At 40.1% G+C, this 25,442-nt stretch overlaps 1 protein-coding gene across 1 annotated transcript in view; it reads right to left on the bottom strand.

The window, feature by feature from the left end:
* Window positions 1–25,442, bottom strand: part of KIAA0319L (KIAA0319 like) — a 186,463-nt gene that overhangs the window by 8,612 nt on the left and 152,409 nt on the right. The window contains exons 15-21 of the mRNA XM_082246861.1: window positions 22,208–22,359; window positions 20,946–21,084; window positions 15,773–15,932; window positions 15,432–15,574; window positions 10,217–10,339; window positions 5,105–5,195; window positions 4,233–4,327 (exon numbers count right to left, since the gene is read on the bottom strand). Of these exons, the coding sequence (XP_082102987.1) occupies window positions 4,233–4,327; window positions 5,105–5,195; window positions 10,217–10,339; window positions 15,432–15,574; window positions 15,773–15,932; window positions 20,946–21,084; window positions 22,208–22,359 (903 nt within the window). The remainder of the gene's footprint in view (window positions 1–4,232; window positions 4,328–5,104; window positions 5,196–10,216; window positions 10,340–15,431; window positions 15,575–15,772; window positions 15,933–20,945; window positions 21,085–22,207; window positions 22,360–25,442) is intronic.

The following is a 25,442-nucleotide window of genomic DNA, read 5'->3' as shown; positions in this document are numbered from 1 at the left end:
TATATAATTTGTGCACAATTGCACTCTATGGTTTTTTGACACAGGTTTTGATGAATATACTTTAATTTATTTACAGTATATAGGGTTTATTTATGTGGGAATTATGAGGTTAGCAGTGCTATACTTGCTTTCAGAAATTCAGTTAATATTGTGTGCAGGGGGTACACGCTTTAAGTAGCAGCTAGGCACATAGGTTAAATGTCCTTTAATTTAGGGGTTTGATGGTGTAGCGTGGGGGTTCAATCAAACTATTTAATAAGATGCACCAACCTGCCTGCTTGCTTTTTTCTCAGATATGTAAACTGAACTGCTCAACTTACAGTGCTGGCCTGATCTCTATGAAATGTCATGCTGAGCCAGCCAATGAAGATGGCCGAAGACAAGCACACAGGAGAAGATGCCAGTGCTGGTCAGGGACCAGACCATTGGAGAAAAGGTTAAGTTTTGTCTGGATTTAGGTTTCATAGTACTGGTGCTTTCTACAAGTATATTTATAAAATCGTGTAGGGACCTTGACAAGGCTTCTCTAACCAAGATTAAAAGTTAATACATTAAAAACATTTTTTCAACATATTGTTACTATAGCAAAACTGATTCTTCCAGGGATTGAAGAAGTATTGATAGGCATGAACAACAGTCTATATTCAGTCACGGTGAGAAAAGCCATGTTTTAAAATAGAACTATAGACATTTTATTTCATTTTGAATAGAGTAAGGGAAAATTATAACCTCCATCAGCTTTATTTTTGCCATCTGTGTCCCATTGGGGAGATTTCCAATTACTTCCTGTCCCATAGCCAAAACAGGAAGTGAGAGGAAATCCTAGCAAATTAAGGAAATCTCTTGGGGGCCCCCCAGGTCAATAGAACTAGTGTCCCAATTAGAAGATTTCCCCTCTATTACTTTTCTGGGGATAACCCAAAATTTGGTACTTTATTTTAATTCCACTTCCAATAATAATGGTAAACAGGAAAAAAGAGCATGAATCTCGAATCTGTCAAGGACAGCGTCCAGCGCCACCACAGGAGATCCGACCCGGATGACTCAAGGAAATACTCCTTTCCAAGGACTGAGGTGTCCTGACCCACCTGTCCAGGGTCTCCACTCGCAGAGACCTGGTGTGAAATTGAGTAAACGTAACTGCTTCGAAGGCCGAGACCAGCCGTCCCAGAACCCGCATGCAGGTCCGTAAAGAGGAGAGATCGTCATTCCTGTGAGCTCCGATCTCCTCCCGCAAAGTCCCGAATTTTGTCCTCCGGAAGGAAGACCCGAGATTGAGCAAAGTCCAGGACCAACTAGGTACTGGAAACGAGTAAAGGGAGTCAGCGCCAACTTCTGAAATTGATGGCCCACCCAAACACCTGAAGTGTCTGAACCTTCACAGCCAGATCTTATGCCAAGGTCACACATGAGTTTGACCTTGCAAGAGGTCGTCCAGGCAACCGAGGACCGCAATGCCCCGTAAAACACAGCAAGGCTAGACCAGAGTCAACCCTTGGTGAAAACCCTGGGAGCCGAAGCGAAACCAAAAGGCAACGCCATGAACTGGTAATGCTCCCCAGCCACGCGAAGCGGAAGCAGCTCAGAGGACCCTCGAAAAGAGGGATGTGGAGATACGCACCCTGCAAGGCGATGGATGCAGTAATTCCCCAGGCCTCAACGAGGCCATCACCAACTGGATGGATCCCATCCTGAACGTCCCGCACAAAGCGGTTCAGGGACTATCAGTCCAGAATCGGACACACCGTGCCCTCTTTCTTGGGCATCGTGAACAAGTTGGAGTCAAAACCGCGTAAACCTTTTCCGAAAAAGAACGGGTGCCATGACTCCGTGTGCAAGCAAACTGTGCATAGCCCCCATGAGAGCTCTGAGACGAGCAGGGGACAGCTTAAGAATGGACGGGAGGAACCTGTCTGCGGGGCGAGATTAACTCGATCTTGTGCTCTGAACGAATTGGTTCGTGAACCCACCCATCCTGAATGCAGGACAACCAGGGTTCCTGAAAAGCAAGCAGACATCCCCCCACCCTGACAATGGGGAGGGCTTCCCTTTAGGGAGAGGTGGACTGGGCAGCCGAACCAGACTGACCGGCGTTTGGTTTACCCGACCACGGCTCCTCGTGGCCACCGGGAAGACGGAAAGGAATACTCTTCTCCTGCGTCCCAAAGGCAATTATGTGGTGTCTTGTAGGAGTGCCCCCTCCGCGTGCGGGGAGGCTCTCCCTTGGTGACCTGGGGCAGACGAGTACTCTTACCTCCCGTGAGCCCCATATCAACTCAGCTAGAGTTACCCCAAAAGGGCGATCACCCTCATAGGAGATCTCAGACGTTGTCTTTTAGGACGCGTGGTCAACCGACCAGCACTTTACCATGTAATGCGGTGGATCGCAATCCCCACCGCCGACAACCAGGCGACCAACGGAACCATGTCCAAGGCCGCGTCGCCCAGGAACATCGCAGTGTGGATGAGCTGATCCTGCTGCGAAGCCCCTTGCACCATGTCATAAGCGCCTGAGAGGCCATCACTGAGGCAAAACACAGGTTCTAACAGGGAACCCGCCACTAGATAAATGAGGCGGGCAAGCGCTTCCACACGCCTATAAGCCGGATCCCTGAATACCAGGAATCCCCTAAAGGCAGCAAGGTGGACTTATTCAGCCTAGACACAGTGTGATCCCCTGCTTGGGGACACCGACCAACGTTCATCTACCACCTCCAAAAAACGGAGAGCGGGTGGAAAAATGCCTAGGCCCCACCAACATGCGCTAACCCTGCAGAACCCGAGCAAAACAGACCGCTCACTTGACTGAGCTAGCGCCTCGTTAAGATAGAGAATTTCTGTTAGGACGCCCATGAGAGCATCCATCGTAGCCCGTTCCTGTGCTACCGAGGAGGAAGATTCCCCCTCCTCCTCTCGCTCAACGTGAAGGACCAGGACCCCTCAGGGGGACCATCGTCCATGGCAACCAATTCGGGTTCAGAGTCAGAGGACTGGGAGGGCACAGGCTGTTTTTTTAATGTAGGAGTGTGCCGACATCAGCAGATTCACCTGGGACGCCAAAGTCGCCAGAGCAGCAGATATGGGTGCCAGTGGAGATGATTCAGGTGTACCCGAAGTCCCCACCAGGTCTGCGGGGGATTTATTATCTCAGGAGACCATTTTTGCCTTAAATTAAAAAAGGGACGCTGGCCCTTTAAATTGGCGGTTCCCGCGGGCGCCCCCCGCAATCTGCACCAACTGAAAGAGCCCATTGAGAAAACACACTAGCAAAAAAAAATAATTCGATTTGGTCAAATAATGGCCAAGATAGAAGCAAAAATCCCCAGCCTGTCAGCCCATTTTACACAGGATAAAAATGAGGAAGTGACCTCACATCACTAGAGGCCAGCCCTCGAGCCCAGAGACAAGGGGCCTATGTAAGCCTATGGCAAAAGTCACAGGGAAAATGGCCGCTACCCTTACTAGGCATGTTGCCCACAGCCAAGATGGCGCCCGACCGGGAAACCACAGCAGAATCCCCACATGGCTGCTGATTAGCTAATTCCTTTGAGGATGTTATTTTTAAGGAAACGCGTTAGACGTATCATGAGTGCCTATCTTTTCTGAATGCTTCTTACCACCTGTGAAATTGTAAGTGTATTCCTTTATCTTCCAATAAATTGCCCATACGGTATTATGCTATGGTGTCCTTTTGGTTTATCCCTCTCCACAACCCCATGAGTGGGGACTCCTAGGCATTCCCGTGCGGACCGGTTTGGAAGATATTCATCACCACCTGTGATCCAGAGACGCTGCTGAGGTTCCTGCCTATTCGGTACCGAGGACATCTACATATACAGCATGTATGACCCATTTGCTGTACAGTACTTTGGGTCCATACCATCTGGTGAGCACATCTTGATTCCTTTGGTGTGGGATTTATCGTTTGTTGCAGTTATTTCACATGCTGGAGTCAACACCTTTTTCAAGTTACAGTTTACACTTTATGGACATTCTGGACTTTGATTTTTTGCATTTTGGTTTGATTGTTCACGTTTTACTTCGTGCACATTTACTCACACATTTTTAGCGCTGCACTATTTTTCTTAATATTTTGATCACCATCACTGTCAGTTGGAGTGTTAGCAGCTTTATATTGTGTTTTACTTTACAGATTAGTTTTAAGTTAGCGCAGTTTATTCACATATTTTCCACTAAATTAATGTTGTGGGTTATTTTAAATACTTCATTACCGGCTTTGATATTTGACTTTAGCTCCAAACTCTCTTGGTCGTCCGTGGCTTCAAGAATTTTATACCTGCTCTTCCTCTTTGGTTTTCCTTTCTTTCTGTAAAGGAAAGCAGAAATTGGGATAGCATTAAAAGCATGGGCAGATTTCAGTTGAGCTCCCTCAATGACCTTATATACATGTGGATTTACAGCTTGACTTAGGTTTTTATATGAAAATTGTATTAAAAAACAAAAAAAGTACAGTAGTATACCTATTATAATTTAAATGTTTAGTTTCCCACAAAGGCTATAGTCCAGTTGTCACAGTCTGCTCCTTGTTTCCATTATAAAAAGCGGAGCAATGTTCAATACAACAGGCTACACAAACAAATTTATCTGATGCTTTTTAAGACTTGGATGGCTTAGTGCAGTGGCTTGCTTTAATATGGACAGAAAAATATGCTGAAGAATAACACCTGTAAGCACATCCACAGACTAAATTTCCTGGATATTTTATTTTTTTTCCCCCTGCTTGATGATTTTCTGTCTGATGAAATAAAAGCCTGCATTAAAAAATAATATCTGTTTGGTGAAGACAAAACCATCAATTCCCTTTTATTTTAAATTTCTGTACGTTTTTTTTTTTTTTTTAGATCAATCTATAAAATCTTTGAAAATGATGGGCTCAATAAACTAATTAGTGTCAGTTTTAAACAACTGAAAAGAAGTATCCATATATTTGGTGAAAGAAACCAATTTGACGTTATCTGTATTTTTCCCCCTGCAACACAAAAAGATGACAGAAAAGTATTTCTCTTGCATCCTATTTCTCAGCCCATAGTTCCATTTGTGATGATTTCTAGTGAATCGTTATGTTTTGAAGGCCGCTTTTTACCTTTTACAGCAACACACCATACACCACGTTAGCAGTCCCAATGCCACAACGCAGAGGAAGCTTGTGATAATGACATATAGCACACTCCAGTCTGCAATAATTAGAATATTAAAGTAATCAATAACTGAAGAATAACGATTTTGATAATACAACAAATAAAGTTATCCAAACAATGTAAATTGTTAAAATTTCTCTTCTAGGAAAAAAAAAAAAAATACTGTGCGAAAGAAAAATAATATAAAATATTTAAAAGGCTCAAACTGGATAAAAATGCAAAAAAAAAAAATAAATAAAAAATAAAATGCAGGACCCCAAGTGTTTTGTTCAGTATAAAATGGTCACAGTGGCAACTCTCAACCCATTCTTACTAGGCTTTCCTAACAAACCAAGACCTAGTCAATAATTTCTGCTTGTCCCCAAAGCAAGGAATAATGCTGGCCATACCTATAGCAAATTTATGACAAAATCTGGAAGAATTTCTTCAGCTTTTGATCAGAAACATGAACACAGTATGGATTGGTGATGGGTTAACAGACAGATATAAAAGGTAGTGGATGAAGAAAACTGACATCCTAAAATAATTAGAAATTGGCATTATGGAGATCCCTGAATCAGGGCTCTAAGTAAAACAGACAAAATAATGCACCTGCACTACTTTCAGGCAACGTATCATACCACAATACACGTAGCTTTTATGTCTGTGCTTTGTGGTACTATGTAATGCAAGTGCATTGATGTTTATGGGCATTGGGGTGCTACTTATTGGCATTGAATGATTGGCAATGCATGTCTGTGCCCAAATCTAAATAGCTTACATATGTTTAACACATATGGTGCTGAATTACCCCCTGCACACTGTTATACACCCTTACATATTTCTAGCTATAGTTTGCAAAAAATAGGGATCCTTAACTTGCATATATTACAATACATGTTCAAGCTAGCCAAAGTGATTCCTCCCTGGCCAGTCTAAGAATCCCTGTTTTATGCAAAAGTTTGTTAGAAATATGTAAGGTATACAGCAGTGTGCAAAGCGTTTATTTAGAATTTTCAGAATTAATGGCGATGCACACAGCATACATATAACCATACCTTAAAGCACACTGTGGTATTGCATGTAAAAACACAGGTTTTAGCATTATTTTCCACAAGCATAGATGTGAAAATGGCCTAAATAAGTTGAAGGTGATCAGAACTTGCTACAGTCCATCCAGAATTTGGTGGTTACTTTTTTTCTGTAATATTTAAGAACCATTTTAAAAAAGTTAGGCATTTAAAAAGACAAAAAACGCTGTCACCTTGCCCATTCTGAGCAAATCAAAATTGACAATACTGATTCTTCCAGATATAATAGAGTATGTGAGCTCTTCTCACGTTAGTGCTTCCATTTTGGTAGCCAATCACTGGGCCTAAGCATTGTCACATGACTGGGGCAGTAATGTCACTGCTGCCTTTAACGTCAGACACCAGTCGACATTGTGTAATATAGTCTAGGCTGCAACAGAGGAAGGGGAAGCAGAGGAGAACTGGGGATGTGATTATCAGTGGGTTGTGGGCCGCTTTGTAAACACATTGTAACTTTGCCCTGAATGGGCAAGGGAAAGCGTCTCTTTAAACCTTTAAAAGTTCTTTTTAAAGTGGTTGTAAACCTCAGACATGAAATATGAACAAAGCATATTGGTTTATAGTGTGTACTTGTAATTAAAGAGCACTAAGGGTAATTTCTGTCTGCTACTTTGTTTCTCTGCTATCAGCACGAATCACTTCTGACAAGTTTTCCTGACACCAAGACAAAAAAAGTGACAGGGGAGAGACCTCTAGCTGATTAAAAACCTCAGTTCTGTTCCTGTGTGCTGTGCGGAGGGGGGGGTGTCCCTTCCCCCCAATCAGCTTTTAGAGATCTCCTCACTGAGCTTTGTAGAGTGTAACTTCAGCTCTTCATCCCATATTTTAAACAACTCAAACAAGCTTTTTAAATTCTCTACTTTGAATGGATGTAGAGAAGACTGCAGATAAACAGGTTCTACTTGCGTAGAAGGATTTGTTTATGTACAACTAAACTAAGAGCAAACATCACAAGAAGCCTTATACCTTTTTTTAGACACAACAATCCAACTGTATCATACTCCATATGTGAACACAGCTTAACTACCACCAACTGCTGTTTCCACATTCTATGTAAGTAACTAATTTCTAAACAGTTACACAGAAGATGGCTCTCTTGGGAAAGATGCATCATTTTTAAAGTTTAAATGCACTACAGTTTTGTTTGAACTCACTGGCTGCTGTTTCAAGTACATGTTCCCAGCAGACCAAACTGTTAGGGGTAAACTACAAACTACATATAAGTCTATTTAATAATTCTATTTAAAGCGGAGTGCCACTCACAAGCGGAACTCCACTGATCTGCTTCCTCCCCCCCTCCGGTGCCCCATTTGGCACCTTTCAGGTACCCTTCCCCACTTCCTGGGAGACAGCGCCGCGGCACTGTCCTCGGAAGTTCGGCCCCCTTCCTTTCCCCTTCCTTCCCCCGCTGCCGCTGGGCCAATTACAAAGTGCAGCGCATGCGCAGCAGGGAACCAGCAGTGAAGGCTTCTTTGCTGGGTTCCCTTACGCTGGGTGGCGGCGGCGGCACCCGAGAGACGATACGAAAATCGGCTTCGGGTGCCTACATCGCGGGCTCCCTGGACAGGTAAGTTCAACTATTTAAAAGTCAGCAGTTACAGTAGTTGTAGCTGCTGACTTTTAATTTTTTTAGGGGGGGGCGGAACTCTGCTTTAAATGTTTTGATGATGAAGCAATTGTGTTGAAGTGGAAATCAGCTACGGCCCCCACTCTGTCCCTATGGAAGAGTCTAATCAATAGGGCGGTACCCTATACAAAGCTACTTATTTGTCTCTGGGTTGCCTCAAAAAATTGAAAAAGGTCTGGCACTTGTGGACAGACTCAGACTCTACGGCGAATGATCAGGAGCAGTAGATTGAATTTACCCGCCCCGAACAAGGTTTGGATTTCGTTTCTGAACTGATATACTCCCTTGCAGTGTCCGATGATACATTTGTTTTGGTATAAATCCAACCAAGAGCTAATGATCCCCTAATACAATATCCTGAGGGTTGAGAGGGAACATAAATCTAATAGGATGTTTAATTTGTTTGATCTGTGTTTGTGTTTTATAGATTGTTGGCTGAGGAATGCCCCAAGGCTATGGTTTGTATACGTATATTTCTTAAAACTTTTCAATAAAAATACCTTTAAAAAAAAAAAAAAAAAATGAGTGTTTTGGTGATGGACACGTGAAAGAGGGCTGTTCTCCACAGAATCCATGTCTTGCCCCAGACATTACTTTCTATTCCTGGGATGCCATGGCAACCAGAATTTCTCCAGTCTGGGATAGTAATGTGGTTTCCAATGCATAATTAACATTTATCTTGCTTATATAGTACAGCCTTGCATATTAGCTTCTTAGCCGTTTTACAAAACAGTGAACATTTACTTCTGTAAACTGAGAAGACGGATACCATTTGTTGACAGCTTGGGAATAAATTCATCATGGAGAGGAAGAGTAATTTTATTTGTGAATAAAACAGGTTAGGTTTGGACAAATAGACCTGTTTGTAAGTCTCTTCCAAGCTCTACACATTGAAAACTCTATAGGCTGCAATTGGTTCCCATTTCTCTAGTCAGCTTGTAGGTTGATTGGTACCACTTACAGTGGGTATAGAAAAGAGTCACCCCTTTTTAAATAATCACATTTTGTTGATTTGCGGCCTGAAATTATAACAGACACAGTTTTTGTTTTATCCAGCTGTATTTACTAGTGTAACTTATAACATCCAAGTGTAAGATAGAACACCAACATGTCAGAAAAAAAAAAATCAAGAACAGAATCTGAGAAACTGAGTTCGAAAAAGGATCACCCCCATTATGTCAGTATTTCGTTGGACCACATTTTGCTTTAATTACAGCCTTTAGTCTGTTGGTATATGTCTCTACTAATTTTGCACATCTAGACTTTGCAATACACTGCTCTAATTCAGTTACATTTGATAGTGACCGTTTATGGACTGCAGTCTTCAAGTCATTCTGCAGATTTTCAATTGGGTTTAAGTCTGGGCTCTGACTAAGCCATGCAAGGACATTCACCTTTTCCTCCTTCAACCACTGTGTGGTAATTTTTGCTGTGTGGTTGGGTCATTATTACGTTGGAAGGTAAACCTTCTTCCCATTGACAACTTTCTGGCAGCAGAGGGCAGCAGATTTTCCTCAAGCATTTGATGGTATTTTGCCCCATCCATTTTTCCTTCCCACCTGACAAGTGCTTGAGTCCCTGCTGCAGAGAAACACCCCTATGACAGGATATTACCACCTCCATGCTTTACTGTAGGAATGGTGTTATTTGGATGGTGAGCTGTATTGGATTTCCGCCGGACATATAATTTCGTGTTGAGGCCAAATAATTCAATTTTAGTCTCATCTGACCACCTTAAAAACACACCAGATTCTGAGGCCACATGGAAAAAGGGGTTATGGTCAGATGAGACTAAAATTGAAATGGGGGTGATTCTTTTCTATACCCACTGTATAACATGTGGCTGTGGGGCACAATGAGTAAAGATGAAGAGGAGGTCTTCAGCACTTACATTTCAATAGAGACATGATTTCCGAGTTGCCAGGTGGCATGCAGTGGCTTCCATTAGTAATTTTTACTTTAAGATGCCAGCGAGAGCCACGGGTGAGAATATTTCAACGTAAATATACCTGGTTTTCACAATCTGCATTTGTACTACCCTCAAATTGCCCCTTCTACATCGGCATTCAGAAAAAGGGGCAACGCTATAAGCTAATTGGGCTTTATTACATTGTACAGCATTGTGATTTACTGCGATTTGATAGAGGGGAGAAAGTGAAGTACAGAAAAGAAAAGGGTTAGGACCTTCTATAATGTTGGGTAGGGGTGTCTGAATTAGGAAACATTTTTTTTTGATATGCAAAACACCTGTCCGTCTACACACACTTTAAATTACAGTCATGCCTTAATTCATGTAATTCACAGTTTTTAGGTGGTAAAAAACAGGCAAAAACACACACAAAATACTTAATGAAACCTACCACAGTTGCTTTCTCCATCACCAAACTGTCGGCGGATAAAATTCTCCATCCAAAAAGGATCACAGACACAGCGCTTGGTAACAGAGTTGCAGTGACCGTGCATAGAACAATTTAACTGGCAAGCTAGGGAGAAAACAGACTGTGAGTATCTGCTCAGTTTACTTCCTATAGACAGCAAACCCATCTGGATCAGGAAAATCTTTGCAGTGCAAGATAAAGAACACTTTGTTTTTATTATTGAAAGGAAATTCACAATGAAAAAATAATACACATATACTGCAATAATATATACTTCAGGCTACCATCCATCCTTCTTTTTAGCTCCTAAAGAACATCTTTAGTAGTCTTAAGAAATGGGTGTGTTTTTCTGAAATATGTCTGCGATTGGCTCATTTGGATATAGTTTAAGATTTTATCTGAGTTATTGGAGTCCAGCTGTCTGTACCTCTACACAATTCTAGTAAAAAAAAATCCGTTAAAGCTCAGCTCCAGGAAAATTTCAAATGATCACTTGCAATGGGGATGCGCACAAAATGCCAGGGTTATTTGCTTGTTTTATCTAGGTCGTAAGTGAAACCCAATCCTCTGTACCCTCAGCAGATGGTGCTCTCCCACGCTCCAGCAGTGGATAGTCCCTTGGGGTCAAGACATTCAATACAGGGCTAAGGACCCTGCTTTGGTCTTGATGACATCAGGATCCTAGACTGCTAGAGCATGGGGGAGAAGGCGCTGCAGGGACTGGTCTAGCAACTGGAAGGAGCAGAAGATCAGGTCAGTAAATCTTTTTTTTTTGCTTAAAATGAAAGATGAAACCTCACTGTATTTTTCTTAATAAGTCAGCCACAGAATGCAATGAACATTTTCACATGTAACACTGGAATTACCAGAACTATTTTATTATATACAGGTCCCTCTCAAAAAATTAGCATATTGTGATAAAGTTCATTATTTTCTGTAATGTACTGATAAACATTAGACTTTCATATATTTTAGATTCATTACACACAACTGAAGTAGTGCAAGCCTTTTATTGTTTTAATATTGATGATTTTGGCATACAGCTCATGAAAAACCAAAATTCCTATCTCAAAAAATTAGCATATCATGAAAATGTTCTCTAAACAAGCTATTAACCTAATCATCTGAATCAACTAATTAACTCTAAACACCTGCAAAAGATTCCTGAGGCTTTTCAAAACTCCCAGCCTGGTTCATTACTCAAAACCGCAATCATGGGTAAGACTGCCGACCTGACTGCTGTCCAGAAGGCCATCATTGACACCCTCAAGCAATAGGGTAAGACACAGAAAGAAATTTCTGAACGAATAGGCTGTTCCCAGAGTGCTGTATCAAGGCACCTCAGTGGGAAGTCTGTGGGAAGGAAAAAGTGTGGCAGAAAACGCTGCACAACGAGAAGAAGTGACCGGACCCTGAGGAAGATTGTGGAGAAGGACCGATTCCAGACCTTGGGGGACCTGCGGAAGCAGTGGACTGAGTCTGGAGTAGAAACATCTAGAGCCACCGTGTACAGGCGTGTGCAGGAAATGGGCTACAGGTGCCGCATTCCCCAGGTCAAGCCACTTTTGAACCAGAAACAGTGGCAGAAGCGCCTGACCTGGGCTACAGAGAAGCAGCACTGGACTGTTGCTCAGTGGTCCAAAGTACTTTTTTCGGATGAAAGCAAATTTTGCATGTCATTTGGAAATCAAGGTGCCAGAGTCTGGAGGAAGACTGGGGAGAGGGAAATGCCAAAATGCCTGAAGTCCAGTGTCAAGTACCCACAGTCAGTGATGGTTGGTCCACTGTGTTTTATCAAGGGCAGGGTCAATGCAGCTAGCTATCAGGAGATTTTGGAGCACTTCATGCTTCCATCTGCTGAAAAGCTTTATGGAGATGAAGATTTCATTTTTCAGCACGACCTGGCACCTGCTCACAGTGCCAAAACCACTGGTATTACTGTGCTCAATTGGCCTGCCAACTCTCCTGACCTGAACCCCATAGAGAATCTGTGGGATGTTGTGAAGAGAAAGTTGAGAGACGCAAGACCCAACACTCTGGATGAGCTCAAGGCCGCTATCGAAGCATCCTGGGCCTCCATAACACCTCAGCAGTGCCACAGGCTGATTGCCTCCATGCCACGCCGCATTGAAGCAGTCATTTCTGCAAAAGGATTCCCGACCAAGTATTGAGTGCATAACTGAACATAATTATTTGAAGGTTGACTTTTTTTGGATTAAAAACACTTTTTTTTATTGATCGGATGAAATATGCTAATTTTTTGAGATAGGAATTTTGGTTTTTCATGAGCTGTATGCCAAAATCATCAATATTAAAACAATAAAAGGCTTGCACTACTTCAGTTGTGTGTAATGAATCTAAAATATATGAAAGTCTAATGTTTATCAGTACATTACAGAAAATAATGAACTTTATCACAATATGCTAATTGTTTGAGAGGGACCTGTATTACAGAATATTATTGTATATATTTTCTAAACACAGAGAACTTGTAGAATTAAAATATGTTCATTTAAATGTTTTTTATGCTGTATGATCTTTTCGCAACTGCTTCAAAATACACTTGAATGAATTTTAGTGTGACGCTCTACGATATCCTAATTCCTCAAGAATAATACACATACATCCACTATTATATGGCTCTGCAATCTGTTTTTTATGAAATAATTTCTTACTGTGTTTTTCTGCCTCATGGTAATATCCTCTGTGAGCTCCAGAATATCTTCTTTTCCCAGCCTCAGTTGCAGCCATGTGCACTGCTCTAAACACACTACAAAGCCCATAATTCACAGTCCCTAGTCCATCTTGGGAGTGAGCAAGAGAGAGCAACTTCACTTTACAAGGCTTGCTGCCTCAACCTCTGCAACATCTCTAAAATACGTCCTATCCTAAGAAACCACAAGGCTCCTGATTCACTCCCCAGTTATCTCTCGCCTGGACTACTGCAAATCCCTTCTCATTGGCTTACCTTTGAATAGGCTATCCCCCCCCCCTTCAGTCCATCATGAATGCTGCTGCCAGACTCATCCACCCTACAAACCGCTCAGCGTCTGCTACCCCTCTCTGGCAATCCCTATATTGGCTTCCACTCACCCAACAAATTAAATTTTTACAATACTAACAAGAACTTACTATCCACAAGTCGGCCCCCAGCTACATCACAAACTTAGTCTCAAAATATCAACCAAATGTCCTCTCTGTTCCTCCCAAGACCTCCTGCTCTCTAGCTCTCTTGTCACCTCCTCCCATACTCACCTCCAGGACTTCTACTGAGCCTCTTCCATCCTCTGGAATTCCCTACCCCAATCTTTCGACAATCTCCAACACTATCCACTTTTAGGCAATCCCTGAAAACTTTTCTCTTCAGAGAAGCCTATACTGCCCCCACCTAACAACTGTTCTTTTATTTTCATCATCAGCTCATCCGCCACAGTTATTACCTTTTGTATCACTTGAACCTCCCTCATAGATTGTAAGCTCAAACAACCAGGGTCCTCTGATTCCTCCTGTATTAAATTGTATTGTTACTGTACTGTCTGCCCTAAGATCAAAAAGCACTGCGCAAACTGTTGGCGCTATATAAATCCTGTATAATAATAATAATACAGAGGGACCAAGGAGAATGAATGTGGCTACCCTCTAACAAAAAAAAGGAATTTGGAGATTTGGAGGAGGCTGAGAGCAATTTAACTTTTTTTTGTAATAATACATATTTCAATAGAATTTTTTGTTAAAAAACTATAGTTTAGTGTTACTTTAATGTCCCATTTAGTTTTACAAGATAAAAGATGATGCTACAGCATGTTGCCTGGCAACTCAAACGCATTTGGTAAATAGATACCAAATATGTCAAACCTCAAAATGGCTTGTGCCTGTGAAATGGTGAAAATTACAGGACTTAACATTATCAATAGGTGACATTTTGAATGCATTGACAGCTCATCAGTTTAGAGTTAACTTAGAATTATTGCTTTCACTCTGTTGTGATTGTCTACATACATACATACATACATACAAGTACTCTGTGCGTGTGTGGGCAGGTTGACAGGGGTACTTTTGATTTTTATATTTATATATATATATATTTTTTTTTTTTTACATTTTAAATAGGAAGTCCCCCTATGTGATAGTACTGGGCAGGTGAAGGGTACTCTTTATAGAGACATCTAATAGACCCCTAATGTCTCCTCTCCAGTTGATCAAGCACAGATCTGATGTGTACCTGACTTTCTAGCCAGGATTCTGACATCTGTGAAACACGCTCAAAGCTGAGCACTTTTCTGGTTCACACAGATGTTTCTTGATCTCCTCCCATTTTCCATCCTGACGTCGTCAGTCGTGGTCTCCAGTAACCACAGAGCTGAGGTCTTTCCTGTACCAAAATGGCCACCTCCACACAAGAGACACAGTGCAGAACATGACAAGATAGACAGAAGTGGGGAAAAATCAACTGCAGAAAGACCACAAGCAATACTAGTAACTAGTCCTTTGCCCTCTGCGTGCCTTTTTGGGGCACAGGTTTCACAGTTCAGGTCCTCTTTGGCTATACAGTTCACAAAATATCAGTTTATGAACAAAATAATTAAAGTGTAACTCCACTTTTGTTGAGAAAAAAATGACCCTCTCTTCGTGATCAATGTACATTGCAGGGAATTTAAAGCCTAAGTGCCAGGGTGCAGGAGCGAGTGGATTACTACTAAAAGAAGACAAATCAACACAAGAGGCACATCACCCTTGTGCTGTTTTTTTCTGTTTGTGTGCACTCTAAGTGTCCCAATGATGAAAGAAGCTTCAGTGTCTGCAGCGTTTTAGAAGAATTTACCCTTGGGAAGTATCTAACCAAAACAAAAAATCCTGTTGTAGGAGTTGCCTAAAATTTGACTTGTATCTTAGTGCAGAGTTCTGGGGAAAAAACAATCAGCCAATCAAACAAGCAAGAAATTACATATCTGTGAAAGTGCTGTTCACTAACTGTGTACAGAACACCTCCAGGTTGCCATATTGCATTGAGTTTTACAGAAAATTACAGCAGCTGTAGATTGAAAAGGTAGTTTTTAATAACATTAAATTACAATATGACTTGTGTAGAAATTACATATGCTGTAATAAATAATAAAATACTGGCTATTTGGTTTTAAAGAAAAGGCTCTCTGAATAAAAAGGACTGCAGTTAAAACATAGTCCATCACACACTTACTGAAAGTGTCAATCTCAAGCGCTCTAAAGATGAGGAAATCATTCTGCTGCTTGCGCAGCTCATTGCGAAGAGTGCAGGCAACCTGGTAACCTTTCATGACCAAGTGAGGAGGCTGGTTCTTGACATAAAAGACTACCTTCGTGCTGTAATAGAAGGAAAAAATACTGCGTTAAAAACACCACTTCAAAATGTAAACACTGTAATATTGTTGAAACATACAATCCAGGGAACTCGGGCACTGCCAGAAATATAGGTGAGAATTAGAGAAGGGATTCAGTTACAAGTCAAGTGCTAAAAGACTCACCTAATTCATTTTACAAACTGGGTTACTCAAGACTGACCTCTTTTCTGTATAGAGTTGGATCTTCTGCACAGTAATGTCAGAGTCCAGAACCCCAAGAAGAACCCCAATCTGTCTCATAAACATTCCTTTCTGTCGTTCAGTCAGCTGGCTGACACTAATATCAAGAATCATTTCAACCAAGTTGTTTTTCATTGGGTCTGAAAGTAGAAATAAAATGGAGAGAGGCTGTTACTAAGAAATACAGTTATGGTGTATCCAAACCCTAACAACGAACTTACCTTATTTGCTCCCTTTTAGTCTGATAAATATACCATTGATCTTAGTCGGTTATGATATACTAGATTTTGATCCTTTCTCGATATTTTCAACGACAAATTTTCTTATTTGCTATATCTATTTTTGAACTACATGGTATTTATTATATTACATTGTATCTGTAATTATCTTTATACCCGTACTTTATGATGGTACTTTCTTATTGCTGCATCTAAACCTCCTTGCATAACATGTTAAAACCCAATAAAACAAATTTGACAAGGATAAATATACACCATTGAAAGTATTTTGTTATATCTGTTTAACCACTTCCGGACTGCCCGCCGCAGTTTTATGTTGGTACTTTGACGTTAAATGCCGGGGGTAATGGCATTCGCCGCGGGATCACCCTTATGGGCGGCGGGAGAGTTGACCACCCCCCCTCCCACTGCTTCCCGGTTGTTTTTCCCGCTTATCGGACCCGCCGGTAGCGGGGAAAATGACTCGGTCTGCTGTCCCCTCAGGCAGGAAGTTGAGTGAGGGCAAGATGGCCCTCACTCCACTCTATGCCCTTGGAGGACCGGAGCGGCGTCATACGTCGCTTCCTAGCAACCGATTTAAAGAGCCCATTTTCAAGATGTGATATCTGAGGTCTTTTGGACCCCAGAGCTCACATTAAAGAGGTCCTGCCATGCTTATTTCTATTACAAGGGATGTTTAAATTCCTTGTAATAGGAATAAAGCGATCAAAAATTAAAAATAAAAAAAAATAAAATAAATAAAAGCATCACATCCCTGTTAGCTCGCGCACAGAAGCGAACGCTAATGCAAGTCGCGCCCACATATGTAAGTGGTGTTCAAACCACACATGTGAGGTATTGCCGCGATCGTTAGAGTGAGAAATAATTTGAGCCTTAGACCTCCTCTGTAACTCTAAACTGGTAACCTGTAGAAATGTTTAAAATGTCGCCTATGGGGATTTTTAAGGACCAATGTTTGTTGCCATTCCACGAGCGTGCACAATTTTGAAGCATAACACGTTGGGTATATATTTACTCGTCGTAACATTATCTTTCACATTATAGAAAAAAATTGGGCTAACTTTACTGTTTTCTTATTCTATAATTCAAAAAAGTTAACTTTTTTTTAAAAAAAAATTGCGTTTGTATGACCGCTGCGCAAATAAAAAAATATTGCAATGATCTCTATTTTATTCTCTAGAATAAAATAATGTTTGGGAGTTCTGGGTAATTTTATAGCAATAAGAACGGATTTTAACTTGTAAACGAGTGTCAGAAAAAGGCCCGGTCCAGAAGTGGTTAATAAGGACACAAATTGAATGTTGATCCTGACAAAAATCTTGTCAGCTGATAACTTCCTGTGCTGCACTCTTATCAATTACATTGTTTCTAGCTCTCTATTTGGACTACAGATCACCTTTCTCTTATGCTATAGAGAAGAGGGGGAGGTGTTTTTAAGCCCTGACAAAGCTGCTCCCTAGTACAGTAATTGCATTACTAGCAGAATCACCAGGTGAAAGTAAGGAAAAAAGAGCCTTAAAAAGTAAACTAATGCAGCCACCACATCTAAGGACTTATAAGTTGCAATTTATTACATTTTTGTTTTTAAGTTTAGATACAATTTAAAGGTTCTTCCTTTTCTGTAATACAATCTAATGAGGATAACTGTTTACTAAGTGTTTTTCACTCTCTAATAGAACTGTAATTCTAAACCTATCTAAAAGGCATGCAAACAAAAGATTTGAGTTACAATGTACAGTACGTAAACCCTAAAGCATCATTTATACTGGCACTGTCAAACCAGCGTTTACATATATTCAGAAGACATTTCATGCAATGATTTTTTAGTGGTACTATGCACACTGTGCATGTAGGTGTGGTCATTTTAGCTGCGAATAAAATAGTATTATATGCAGCTAGGATTGATTAGACACTCTAGATGCGGTTAAACGCATGTAAATGTGCCTGAACCTGCTTTAAAGCAGAAACATCTAAACACAGGAAAAAGTGGGGTTTAGGAGGCCACATCACTTCTGCAGGATTAAGGTCTAACAATGAACTTTCCTTATTTGTTACCTTCCGGTTAGTTAAATATATCAGTAAAAGTCTGAACCACCGCCCCAGAAATCCAGTAACAATTATTCCTGGCCTTCCTGCGCACTTGTGCATGCACACTCCATTCTCCTTTATTCACAATACCGCTGAACTGCAAGAGAGCTGACTGCACATGTGCAAATGGGGAGTCCAGGAGTGCTTGTTTGTGGATTTCCAGGGGAAATACAGCGCTGTGTGCTGCCATCGGCAGGAGAGATTGGGGAGTTCAATGGTGTGAGCACCTGAAGAGGTGTGCATTTGTTTGGGGAATGGAGCACACTGGGGGGCATGGTGGTGCATGGGGACCTTTTCGGGAAATGTGTGAAAAGGTGAACTTGCCCTTTAAATATGAAAGATAAATGCATAAAATGGTAAGATAACCACATACAATAAACACATAACAGATTTTAGGTTGGACAAAATACATCAGCATCAGAGGATAAGGAGATATCGGAGTGCGGCTGCATTCTCTCTTGAGTGATGGAATAGACAGCGAGTACTGGTGGATTCCTCATCAGCCAGCACTTGAGATGGAAAACTGGTCTGATTTGGAGTGGTGCCCACTCACTTACCTTAAAGTGTAACTGCAGTCAAATTCTAACTAAGCCTGAACCATTTCCATACAATTCTAACTACCCTGTGAAAAAAAGAGGTCCATACTTACCTACTCTGAAGCTTCTCCGGTCTGGTCACGTGATCAGGTCCCAGTGTTAGCTACCGTGTAGAGAAGAGTCAGTGAAAAAAGCTGCAAAGCCTGTGCAGTGACCTCACCCAAAGGCTTACTATGGGGCATCTATTGTCAGCTGGTCCCCCATTACACTGAAGCTGCCCCTTAGACTTGATCATGTGTCTGGACCAGAGCAGCTTCAGAATAGGTAACTTCAGACATCTTCTCTCTTCTAGGCGAGTTAGAATAGTCTTAGAATAGGGCTGGGAGCAGGTTTAGGCTTAGTTAGAATTTGACTGGAATGACACTTTAGGACTGTGCTTCCAAGCCTAAGACTACCAAATTGGATAGAATGCCAATTCAACTGGAGTTACAGAACAGCTAATTATATATTTTTTAAACTGTTTAACTGCCAAATGATCTGTAATTCTGTTCAGCTGCTCTTTTCTGCATTGTTATGCATGTGACAATCCCTCTTTCCTGATTCAGCTCTACCAGATGGCTATACCAGTGCCATCTTGCCACCTCCACTCTATTCACTGGTTGATAAAAACAGCATTGTAGCAAAAAAAGATCACTACAGCTGGCAGAGGTGTCTGGACTCACAAGACTGGCAATTCCTGGAAAATGTAACCGTTAATAGATCTGAGTTTCACAAATGTATGAATCAATTTTCTTAGATTTCTACTTAAATAGGATACTACCTAGTTACTTTTGAAGACTTTTTCACATTTTCACAGCTCTTACTGTAAAAAAAGCGTAACCCCTTTTTTTCCAAGCAAAAAGAGAGCTCCTATAGTTTTTGCAACTACTGAAAAATGAACAGCTTTGTAGTGGATGATCACACCCCAATAATTTCTCTCTTTTCAAAAAAGAAAAAAATCAACTCAGTAATATTTTTCCTCCATATTTTTTATTATTTTAGTTGTCCTTCTCTGAACTCTTTCCAGTTTGCTAGACATCCCTTTTGTCAACTGGTACCCAAAACTGAAATGCATATTCAAACTATGATCTTAGTAATGCTTTGCATAGGGCCAATATTATCTCTCTCTCTCTTTTTCTCTGGAGTCTATGCCCTTTTTAATAAGAACAAAGTCACTTGCTTGCTTCCTTTTTGTTTGTAAGATTTTTTAAACTAAATTCCAGTTAAAAAATGATTTTACAAGTATTATAATTCCCTTTCCAGCAGACTTAAAACAAGTGTTTCCAGAAGCCCTGCAACAAGTTTTTTTTAAACAAATTTGACAGATTTTTTTTCCCCAATACATATCACATAGAAGATGAGTTGTATACATAGTTTACATCTTTATTGGTATGAAAATACATAGGTATATTAACTTAGGGGTACAGGTCATAAGTACAATGTAACCAGTTTCTAACATATGATCAATATTTCAATTAAAGTATTCTACTGTGTTAGCTACTGATTGATGCAGAAAATGTGGAGTTTAAGTGATACCATTATTAACTAACTTAACTCCTTCCTGCCTAAGAATAAAAGAAATGTTAATGCCCAAGCACAATTTTGCAACTTTGACACGTGTTAATAAATCTGTACATATAATTACAACTACTTTGTGCATCCAGGTGGATTATACCTTGTTTTTTTTTCAGGACAAATTGGGCTTTCATTTGGTGGTAAATGGTAATGGATACCACCTGTTTCTGTTTCTTCCTGTATCAGGGTGCCTACCTAGGGTTTATACAATTGGTTATGAAACCCACATATTTGCACATAGGAGAAGCTATGAAATATACGTATTGAAAAAAAAAAAAAAAAAACAGTTTTAAAAGGATCAATTACCCAAATAACACCCTGATCTCTATAGTGTTACCCTTTACAATAGTTGTTACCACTCAAGTTTGTTAGGAAAAAATAGTTGTATATTTTTTTTAAACACGGTATTTACATTTCAATGCACCTCCTTGTAACTTTTATTAAAAAATGTGAGTTTCAGAAGCATTTGCAGAATTGTATAAAGAACGAAAAAAATCTAAGATGACCCAAAAGCTTGCACCTTTAAGGAGTTAAGTTAGCCAATAAAGGGTATCACTTAAACTCCAAACATTCTGCAAAGTACCATCAATATATAGCACAAGTGATTTAGAAGAGGGTTAAATCTTTTGATGTGGAAAGTGGCCTAAGCTTTGACTTCTTTATGTGTGTCACTTACCTGGTTTCACCTCTACAGTAGCTCTGTCATTAGCTCTCTCTCCTTTGGCATCAGTCACCTTCAAGTGAAAGGTATAGGTCCCTTCAACTAGGTTAGAAAGGAACAGAACTGCATGGTGATCGGAGTTATTCAACACCTCCTGAAAGGAAAAAACTTATTGAGCGATTGTCACCTCACCCACAAACCAAACACAATGTCATCTTTTCCACTGTCTGTAAATAATCATCTTCCAGGCTTCGCTTAACACCTTTAGAAGACCAATCAAACAATGGCGAGACAGCTACCAAGAACTTCTAGGTGTGACTTATAAACAGTTTACTAGGTTGCAGAAATATAAACAGTCGCTTTGTAAAGCTTTCCATACACACATGTAATAAAGCAATAAATCTATATGCAACATATCAAAGAATTTTTGCATCCCAAAGTGCAATCTAGAGCACATTATAAACTATAGCACTGTTCAGAATAAATCAGAATGCAGCAGATTTCACCATCTTCCATTTTTCAGTGAATTAAAAAATCATCTTTATTGTAAACATGAAAGTGAAATGAAGAATCTGACTTTGTTCTGATACAGATTTTTAATTTTCCCAAAAATTATGATAAAAACATTACAGCTTTAAAAAACTTGCCATGCCTCTTACTAAATACCTTGCACTGTCTACTTTCAAAAAAGGGGGGAAAATGTTAACAGAAACTAAGAAAAGCGTGTTTTTTTCAAAATAGCCTGAAGTTTTTCATTTATATAGCAAAAAAAAAAAAAACAGTGGGGAAAAAAATACCACAAAAAGAAAGCTATAATTGTGTGAAAAAAATATATAATTTTCATTTGGGTACAGTGCTGCATGACTAAGCAATTACTAATTAAAGTAGCTCAGTGCTGAATTGCAAAAAAATGTCCAGGTCATGACTGGGGTAAAACCTTTAGGAGGTCAAATGGTAATAAACTGGCATTCGCTAGTTTAAATTGTGTTATTTTTCTTCGTACAAAAAAATACAAAGTACGGAGGCTGCAAGAAAAGAATGTTCATACTGAAGTTTGTGCTCCATAATTTCACAAGGCTTAGAAAAACATTTTATTATGAAAAAGTGCTGTCACTGATGACAATTTTAGCTGGATAGCATTTACGTTTGTGATAGAAAATCATCTTATAAGGGGTCAGTAGTGTTTTCACATAAAACAACATGATTACATTTAATGATTTGTAGGATACCATTCGTATAAATATTAGAGAAGCTATTTATTCACTGGTTCTACTTACCCCGGCTGCTGGGCTGGTCTCATCTCTCTCCCACTGGTAAGTAACAATTCCTTTATCGTCTGAAGACTTGGAGCCATCCAGCTCTGCTGCGTTAGTTGGAAGAGTAATAACAACATTTCCTGCAATCTTTGCCACAGGTGGTTTGTTCATTTCTGTATTTAAAAGAAATATCATATAAGACTTACAATTAAATACTTTACCAGGAATCTTTCAGGATGACACCATTCCTGTGAGGGAATAGTGTCTTGGCAATTTCATTACTTAAAACAGCAATGAGAGTGTATTTGGTAGTTTATATGTGTACCGTCTAAACTCTACCTTGTATCTATTTTTCAATGGCAAACGTTGGTCACGCTTTCAGCTGGAGCAGACTATATTTTATCCCACTCTAGGGCTGAAGTGCTTTTCCCTACCTTAGTTTCCGGTTTAGCATATATAAGAGTTTGGATTTACTGTGGGTAATAAGCACTTTACAGAGGGAGAGAGGTTTAGAGCCAGAGGAATGTGGGTCATTGACGCAATAGTCCTCAAACTTGGACAGAACCAAGAGGAATGTATTGTTATTCTGTACAAAGAAGTTCATGTAGTGCTTAATTTGGAAATTCTGAAATATCTCTAAGGGAGGTAAGTCCAACTTCTTGCATACGAATTTGAAGGGTTTAAGGCCAGTAAGAAAAGGTGGTGGTATAAATATTTGATTTTCATAACCTGGGGGATAGGGGAACAAGGGGCCAGCGTGTGCAGTAAAATTAGATTACTACAGTATTTTACCATATGCCATAGTCTTCTGGATTACTGCAAGGTTAGGCCTGATATAGTGAGAACATCATTTAAAAGAAATCCACAACGAGTTATCAGGTTAAAAAAAATTGGAATGGATTGACAGACTAACAAAGCCCATAGGGATAGTTCTTGTGTCATATTTAGGGAGACTAGAGGGCCTATCTGTGCTGTTAGCATAATTGCCTATGTTTAACACACTAAGGTCTCCTGACAGCCTAGGCTAAGGCAACTTGCTATTCTTGGACTGGTCGAGTTCCATAAGAATTTACCGAGCAGAATGTTACTGGATATTGTAACTGGAAGGTAGCTCTTTTTTTTTTTTTATATCAAAAAGAACTTTATTAAACTTTGTGCAAAGAAAACAAAACCAAATCAGAGTCCAGGGCAGATATGCCCCTCCAACATATACACAAGAAAAAAAATGTAAGAAACATCCCGCATCCAGTCAGTAACTAAATAAATTAGGAAAAATAAATACAGCACTTCTGGCCCCCAAACAGGCAACCCACAGCGTAGATCAAAATACATTCCTGCCCCCCACATACAATCCAGTTGCATACCCCAAAGAGGTGTCAAAGATTACATCACAGCCCATGAAGGTAGCTCATTTTAAATGCATGGATCATGCAACATATAAGAATGTATTATTTTAGTATCTTAAATGTACAGCAGTTAAAAACTAATGTTTGGGTAAAAAAGTAGAAATACATTTTACTTGAAGAAATACAGTTCAATTCATAAAGCTAGGACATCAGAATAAGGATGTATCAATTCTGTTCAGCTGAGTCCATTGCAATTTCAGAATTCAACACTGTACCAAATAAAAGCCTTATAGGTTTGTACAAAAGAATGTAAAAATTATTTAGGTAGGTAAATTAGTTGCAAAGTTCTTGGTAAGTTAACCTATGCATAGCAACACTAACTGGTGCATAGCAACACTTCTAAATGTGGTCTGGACATCTAAGCATTGAAAGCATCTGGCCACCAAGGGATTAAACCTTTGTGAATTGTGACTAAGGTAAGATATTTGCATCCATGAATCCTTTATATTAGCACTAATAAGTCTTTACTAGTACATTTATGACCCAGTAAGAAGTCAAATTTATTTTAATGCAACTACCTCACCATCTAAGTAAGATACCTGGGGAGAAATGTACAATGCAAATTAAATACGATCACACAAATCAACCTCTAAAGCAAACTGAAAATAATCGAAATGCTCTCCTTAAATGTCTTTAATTCATGTTTCTTAATGAAGTCTATATTCACAAACCAAAAAGCCTGGCTTGTAAGAGGATATCTTGAATATACATGAAGAAAAAAAAAAAAGAAAAACAAAGTTAAAGTGAACCTGTGCCCAAACTATGCACACTGAGTATGTACATATTGTGAACTGGAAGCACATAAAGCTGAACTCCTGTATTGAAAGTTTTGAATGATCATTTTAGCCTAAGGTGAACAGAAAAAGCAGTTTTATCTACTTTATCCCTCATTTCTCCAGCAGCCACAACGCTTCTCCTCTCTCATGCCCTGGGTTGTGGATGGGCCCTTAGCATACTTACTTACAAATGCAGGGCAGTCCTGCATTTTACATGAGGAGGTCAAGATCCTGCGACTGACAGAGCAGAGAAGAGAAAAGAAGTGGCTTGGGCGCACTGGTTCTACAGCTAGATGGAAATCTGCAAGGGATAAGGTAGACAAATACCATAAACCTGCAGTGCACGGAAAGTCCCATTGCATGAGTAACCTTTAATTTATACTACAGTTCAGCTTTAAAACAACCCCTTTTCACCTTGGTGGCTATAGGCATTGTGAAGAGATCCATCTTCAAATTTTACAATAGAGGCAGTAAAGAGGCAAAGCACAATGTCCCATGTTGATGAGGACAAAGGCCTCTTTACAGCCTTGTCCCGATGGTTTGGGGGTCTGTAGATGGGGGGGAGCCCTCTGTAATAGTATGGGGGCCTCAAGATTCTCCTCCCTATGTGAATGAGTAAGGGTTACAGAGCGAAAATGTAGCATATATGAAGACAGACACCGTTTTTCAGAGTTTTCCTTAGTCCAGCGATGTAGATCCAGGTCAATCTTGATGCTCCACACCTGCTGAAATCTGACACACGCCTGTTACCGCTACTTTCCTCTGCCAAATGACAGCTCCGATCCCCGTCGCTAACATGTTAACAAAAGGGATTGGGTCTCCCTAGTGCCATTTTCTTCTCTTTCTTTCAACAGGTTGGTGGATGTCATGCTTCATGATTGATGTGGATCTACATTACTAGACCTGAAAGACGATAGATGTTCATTGCAGGGCATTTCTATGATTTTTTTTTAAACTAAAAGACTTGTCAAATACTTTGTTCTTTTACAGCTTTTTGAGGAATGTGTAGGGAATCTTTCCTAACATTTATAAGGGCATCCAGATTCCAAAAAGACCCCCCCACAACCACTGGGC

Source organism: Pelophylax lessonae (assembly GCF_965119305.1).
Source record: "Pelophylax lessonae genome assembly, chromosome: 2".
NCBI lineage: Eukaryota > Metazoa > Chordata > Amphibia > Anura > Ranidae > Pelophylax > Pelophylax lessonae.
This window is presented reverse-complemented; position numbering and strand designations above follow the sequence as displayed.